The sequence below is a fragment of the Chenopodium album genome, chromosome 17 (genome assembly GCF_948465745.1).
Source record: "Chenopodium album chromosome 17, dcCheAlbu1.1, whole genome shotgun sequence".
Taxonomy (NCBI): domain Eukaryota; kingdom Viridiplantae; phylum Streptophyta; class Magnoliopsida; order Caryophyllales; family Amaranthaceae; genus Chenopodium; species Chenopodium album.
Window position 1 is genome coordinate 44,880,238 of NC_137850.1, and position 6,874 is coordinate 44,887,111.

At 35.1% G+C, this 6,874-nt stretch overlaps 1 protein-coding gene across 1 annotated transcript; it reads left to right on the forward strand.

The window, feature by feature from the left end:
* Window positions 1–222: 222 nt before the first annotated feature.
* Window positions 223–6,266, forward strand: LOC145588158 (chromatin remodeling protein SHL-like). Its single transcript, XM_081644801.1, has 5 exons — window positions 223–403; window positions 477–822; window positions 1,593–1,661; window positions 2,752–2,887; window positions 5,810–6,266. The coding sequence occupies exons 1-5, from the start codon at window positions 331–333 to the stop codon at window positions 5,834–5,836; spliced, it is 651 nt and encodes a 216-aa protein (XP_081500927.1). The 5' UTR covers window positions 223–330; the 3' UTR covers window positions 5,837–6,266.
* The last annotated feature ends 608 nt before the right edge of the window (window positions 6,267–6,874 follow it).

Here is a 6,874-nt window from a genome sequence, read left to right on the forward strand (position 1 = left end):
CGCAATCATCTTTACCCATAGTAAACCACGTCAACAACCAAAGGTAAATTTCAACATTGCCCAATCCTCCACTCTTTTATTAACAAACAGTACCGTCGGTCTCTTGTTCACCGGCAGATCTCTCGCTCACCGCCAAAAAACACAAAATCCACATCCACCCAAAATAAAAACAAAACCTTTTTTTTTTTTTCTTTCCTTTTATTCAACAAAACCAAAAAAGAAAAACCTTTTCTTCATCATTCTCTAACATTTCTGCTCGTCTTCTGCGACACATGACCTGAGTAAACTCTCTCTCTCTGAAATCCACACTTTCTCTCTCCTCCAATCTCCATGGGAAGACCTCGAGGTTCCAAACGCACCCTTGACTCTTTTACCCTTAAACCCCTCAACAAACCCATCAAAGGTAAGTCTCTTTCTCTCTCTAAAACCAAGGTCAATTTCGTAATTTAACATTCATCTTTCTCTCTCATGTGCAGCCGGAGACTGTGTGCTGATGAGGCCGGCAGAGCCTTCCAGCCCGTCCTACGTGGCGCGCGTTGAGAGGATTGAGTCCGACACTCGGGGGACAAACGCACGTGTTCACGTGCGCTGGTATTACCGGCCGGAAGAATCGATCGGTGGTCGGCGACAGTTTCATGGGTCGAAGGAGTTGTTCTTGTCGGATCATTTTGATGTTCAAAGCGCTGATACTATTGAAGGGAAATGTATGGTTCATAGTTTTAAGAGTTATACTAAGCTTGATGCTGTTGGAAACGACGATTACTTCTGTCGTTTTGAGTATAACTCTGCTACTGGCGCTTTCACCCCTGATCGTGTTGCCGTGTATGTACTCTCTCTTTCCTTTTATCATTTCTTTGATTTCTTGATTTTTTTTTTTGGGAATTAGGGATTTTTGGGGGTTTTGATTTGATTGTCAATTGGGAAATGAAATAGTGTGAAATTTGGTTAATTAGCTGATTTGGTGTGTATTTATCCAAGATTTTGTTAAAACCATGTTAGATTGTGTAATTTGGTGAATTGGGAATTTAATTTTGTCATTTTGATCTTTTTGTGAAATGGTTTTGATTGCAAATGTGATGATATTTTTGTATTGCTGCTGTGGTCTTATGTGGTGGTTGAATTGTGCTGAAATGTGGGATTTTGTTTGATTTGATTCGGCGAATTGAGGAGAAATGAAGTGGAGAGAATAGTGGGTGATTACAGAATGGAGGGTGACTTTTAGTTTATTAATTGATTCTGTTATGGAAATTTTGGATTATATTTACAATCTTACCACCGTCTGTTCGTCTGTTAATACTGTTTAGTCCGCTGATATGGTGAAAATGTGTTTTCTTCCCTCTTTTAGGTGGGATGTTTTGGATGGTTTTGCCAAATTTTGCAATTTGTTGTTGTCTAATGTGGTTGAGCTGCGCTGGAGTGGTTTAGTATGTCAGTCAAAATGGATGGATATATTGTCTTTGCTTATGGGATTAGGATGGGTTAATCGGTTACTTTTCTGCATATCTTGGTGAAATTTGGAAATATTTTGCTTTGTTTGGGATTTATAGATTCTGTCTAACCGAGTTCTTAACGGTTTGGGATAATTTTTGCAGGTACTGCAAGTGTGAGATGCCATACAATCCGGATGATTTGATGGTCCAGTGCGAGGGATGCAGTGATTGGTGAGTCTTAATTTTGAAATTCACATTTACCTCTTTAGGTTTTAATTTCTACGTGCATGGATCATATTGGATATCACAACATTGGCTCTGTCATGTGATCAAGTTAATATTGTGATGGTAAATATTACTGATGACAAGTGAGAGACTTCACCAGGTGAGGCGGAGATGACAGGTGATATTTGTTGGGTTACAGCAAGAGATGAAGGGCGCTGATATATCTGTAGGCTTACTTCTGAAATGCAGCACAGAGTTTTGTGCTCGATAAGCTATACTGGCTAAATTCGGTATTTCTAAAATCATTACCAAAAAAGCCTCTATATGCTTATTGAATTTATGCAGAATTTCTTTTTCTGCTGAGAGCCAGAAGTGATTCTTTCTTGGTTTGTTTGATAAATCACCTTGCAACAGTTATTTAAATTCCTATGAAGGTTTTTTGAGGACTCAAGGAGTTTTGATTTTCCTCCCATCACCTCCTTTCCCTAGATCTCATGATCATACAATCTTGCTAGTGGTGTTGTTATCTTTGGTTGGATTTACCAGCTGTTTTACTGAAACTGATGTGATAATAAGTTTATAATATGTATACACCAAACAATTAATCCTTGTAAAGACTTTTCTGGCAAATTTTGTTGGAGAAATGCAGCAATTTTGCTAGTCATGATGGTGGTATTTCTTTGCATTTGCTGTTGGTTTATCTGTTGTATAAGTTTTTAGAACCCTTTTTTTGTTGATCAAAAGTAAGTGTCCTGCCTTTTTCACCTTCTATTCCATAAATTAAAAAGCTGTCGTCAGAGACTAAACAGGAAATAAGCTTGGAAAGATCTCATCCCAGAATTATTATTCCGTATTTATTGCGTATGAATATTAAGTCTTGGTGATGCATAAATTAATGTTTTTTTAAGATTTGAATCTTACAATGCACTTTTATAATAATGATTTAAAGTCCACAGGAGGAATTTAATACTGACATGTCTTGATTTAGCATGAACAGGCAAAATCGTTGTAATTCGTAGTAACAGTAAATGCTCTTTTTTGGCCTAATTTGCCTCCTTTTCTCATTAACCGTTGGAGCTTTGCCTTGTTTAATCAGGTTTCACCCTGCTTGTATAGAAATGACGGCAGAAGAAGCTAAAAGACTTGATAATTTCTATTGCCAAAATTGTTCCTCTGATGATCCAAAGAAGTTGCAGAATTCACATGCTGCATCTAGACATTCTGATACAAAGGTACATGACCAGTTTGTGTAATAGCATTACAGCATTTTATCAATTTACATTAGGTGTGCTTAATGATGGATTGATGGGAAATTCTGTTTTGTTGTTTTACTTATAAAATTAGATATCACAATCTGAAGTAATTACAAACAGAATTAATCACTAAGGTTAAGCTTGGCTGAACCAGAGCTTGACACTGCACTTTGTAGTAAGAAGAAATCTGGTTTGCTGTAAAAAGTTGAGATGTTTTGGTTTGGACATGTGAGCACCTCTTTACATGTAAACTAATTAATTTACTGGCCTCTAGATTTTTACATGTAAACTAAAAACAACCTTTACTGGAATAGTGGCACTAGCTATATGATGTGGTAGACCTAGCATCAAGTTGAAAGTGTAAACGATTGTAGGATATGAGTAATTTGAGAGGAAGTACAAGGAAGACAGCTTTAAATGATAATTTTACTATTGAAAACTGGATATGTTGTGACTGTCGATAGCAAGTCTTTAGTTGCACGAATAAGAATTTTGTTTTTGGATAAAGGAAATCAGAGCGATAGAGTATAATATACTCTATGCAAAAAGAATGATTAATGATTATGAATTTATCTTACTGGGCAGAAAATCTTGATGCTCTTAGAAATCAAGCCAACAAGTATTTTGATCCATAGATATTTCTTACATATTTACTCCCTCTAGTTGGAAGGACATGTCATGAGTCCTGCACATTCAATTTCTTTCCCTTTAAAGATGTAGGAGGCAGCATGAAATTGACGTATCATGAGTCATGGGCATTCAATATCTTTGCTGCTAAAAGATAGATCTGCATGCTTTTTTTTTTTTTTTTCCTAATCTAGTGGCTTTTATGAAAGCCTTAATGAATCCAATCCTTAACCTTATTCGTCTATTTACTTTCAAATCTAGCCTAAAGAAATAGGCGAGAACTCAAATAACTTGAAAATAATGAGGTGAATTTGAGCCCTTTGGATTGTGTTTTAGTATTGACCACGGAAAGGAAGGTAGGAAGCTGAGTATATTTTCTGAAAATTAATTAAAGAGCGAGTTTGTAGTCCTTAGTCTCTTATCTCCTTATCGCTGATTCTCATAACACACAATGATGTGCTTTCTTTCTTTCTTTTTTCTTTTTTTTTTCTTTTTTTTTTTTTAAATTTTTGTATTCTATTTTTAACAACTGTTTTGTTATTTAATTCCTAGTCTTCTGGATTTTGCAACGTGTAAGCATGCATTGTCTGCTATCCTGAAGTTGATTAGTTGAGTATAGGTCACTAGGAATGGGTAGCCAGGATGGAATCCTGGAGTTCCAGAAGTGGTATTTGGACATTTACTGTCAGTATTTACCATAAGAAGATAGAAAATCATTGAAAAATCGTCTTGTCTCTGCATGCTCTCTGGGACTAATGCTGGCATGTGGGTGATAGTGAAATCAGTACACACAAATGCTTCGTATTGATAATGGCGGGAGGGAGGTGGAGGCCTGGCTTTTACAGCCCAAATCCACTACTCCCTCGTTTTTTAGATGGCTCCATAATTTATAAAATTAATAAAACTGAACACCATAACATCATCCAGCCTGTCATAGTGGTTAGGAGGAGAGAAATATAAAAACCTCGCGCATGTGAGAGGTGCTGGTTCAAATCGTGTAGCTGGCTTTTTGCTATTTTCATTTTCCCTCACTCCATTTATGTCTGCCTCTTATTATCTTTGAAGATCTTAATTCAATTACATTGCCTTAAATAAAGAGGATTCAATTACATAGCTGCATAACCTACCATCACTATTTATGTATCTTCTATTTAGTGTTAATTTATTGATAATGTTTAACTTTGAGGGCTAACTAATTTGTAATTTCATAAAAGAGTATACTTATTATTTGATTATTAATATAGTATTACGAGTACTTTTTTTTGTGTGCCTAAATGGTAGGTAATACCATAAAATTAAATACTATTTGTTTGATTTTATATTTTTAAGAAGTGAATATATAACTATTACTTTACACTTAGTTTCCAAAAAAACTTATTGCCTTATAGAGTTTATACATCATATTCTTAAATACGGATTATAAGTATCAGTCCTTCTGAATTTAGAAATCTGGCTTCACCTCTTGATAAGTGTATAGGATTTAGAGGGTATTGAGCTGTTGGTTTAATTTTGATATGCATGTATCAAGAAAAGTTTTCTTTAATTAAGTTGGTTTTATCATTTCATTCTTCAGCTTCTGCAGTCTTATTTGTATATTTGCCTTTCTCAACAACCAGATCACTTGTCTTTCAGATCTGGATATTTTAAATATTTATTCCCTTTAAATGTTGAATATTCAAACTATCTCTTTTCTTGATTGCTTTGGGAGTGTAGGGTGTTAATGATTCAGCGATCTCTGTTTTGGCTGTCAAAACTTATGCCCAAAAGATCACTGTGTATGTTCATTTGGGTGGGTATTTGGGGGAGAGGGTCAGTACTCGTTTAGGATTTTCAATGGATGACTCAAATTGCCTAATCAATTAACATTCTGGTCTCTTTTTGGTTCCTTTTTGAGTTATGGAATCTTACTATGTATCTTTGTTTCAATGTGCAATCTAATAAAATTAAGCTTGCTCATTGGCTAGTTGGCTACTACTGTTCTTGCATGCATTCATGAGCTATTTGTTTATTTCTCTTGCTTAAAAATGATGGTGGTAGATTTTTCAATTTTTGTACACCTGAAGAAATGGTGGGAAATATGGGATTTTATTGTTGACCAAATTCTCTATGTTAAACTCTTCAGGTCTTTGGTTGTCTTAAAGAAGATGATAGTGTTTACATGATCTCAAGAGATGTTTTGGCCTGTCTTGTGTTAATTGTCTTTGATGTCAAAATTCTGTACTACTTTTTTGATATCACTTTATTACTGGTCTCATACTAATGCTGCTTTTTCAGGTGGACACTAAACGCCGTAGAAGGTGATGTATATTGGTGGGACTGGAGAGTAATACCATGAAGTAGGTGTATATTGAGAGACTGGGTTGTTTTCTTTCTGATGGACGTTTGGTAGCCTTCAAGCAAACAGAAGATTGCAGCTTCAAAGTAAAAACTAGTGTTATTACGACTTTTATGAGTAGTTCCTCGTGTTTTTCTTGAAGGACAAGGATGTCAATCCTGTAACACCAGAAGTTACTTAGTATGGTTATCGTGTTTAGCAGTCTTGTTTTAGGTTGCTATGTTATATAAAGAGGATTGTGTAGGAAGGGGATTTGATGTAGTATTTAGAGCTGATAGAATGCACATATATATATGTATGTTGGTTGTTGCTATTTGTTTGAACTTCGACGCAACAAAGAGGAGGATTCCCTATCAATAATGAAATGAAGTGATACAATGAACTTGTCCGTAGAAAGATACTGCCATGTTTCTAGCATGAATTCGAGAGAGATCAATGAGAACATTGCCGGGTATAATTAACACAAATTTGTGTATTCTCAACCTTGTAAACACCTCGTGCAAGTTAACTTTGACACTCTGTTTGCATGTGGGTGAAAGCTTGTAGTGTAAAAGAGTCTGGAATCTGCCAGATTCAAGAAAAATTGTATCGGCCTGTAACCGTGATTTTCTGCGACACTGAGTACTGGTTATTGAATCATGTCATTTTAAGCGTTACATAAGCAGCAAATAATCTATCTTACTGAAGCTTAAAGTACTCGCAAACTGTTTGGAAAAAAATAAATATACACTCCTAAATAAGCCAGAATGTTTCTATATCCTACTCCGTACAATTGAATTGGTGCATATATAATGTTATAAACGCTACACATTTTTGTAGAGTTGTGTTGCTTAAAAATATCAACAATCTTGCAAGTTGTTACCACACATTAGGTAATCAAATATTGAGATTATTGCATACATAAAAGTCACCGTTAAATTTTTCATTCTTTCTCAGATTTTATTAACAATTTCTTTTCTTTAAAAGTATTATAAATTATAAAATTTCCTCGATTTTTTTATATA

Bases quoted from the DNA above. Each gene is read 5' to 3' on its own strand.
- LOC145588158 (XM_081644801.1), top strand. From the start codon at position 331: ATGGGAAGACCTCGAGGTTCCAAACGCACCCTTGACTCTTTTACCCTT. The intron at 404-476 runs GTAAGTCTCTTT...TCTCATGTGCAG, and splicing joins CCTCAACAAACCCATCAAAG to CCGGAGACTGTGTGCTGATG. The intron at 2,888-5,809 runs GTACATGACCAG...CTGCTTTTTCAG, and splicing joins CTAGACATTCTGATACAAAG to GTGGACACTAAACGCCGTAG.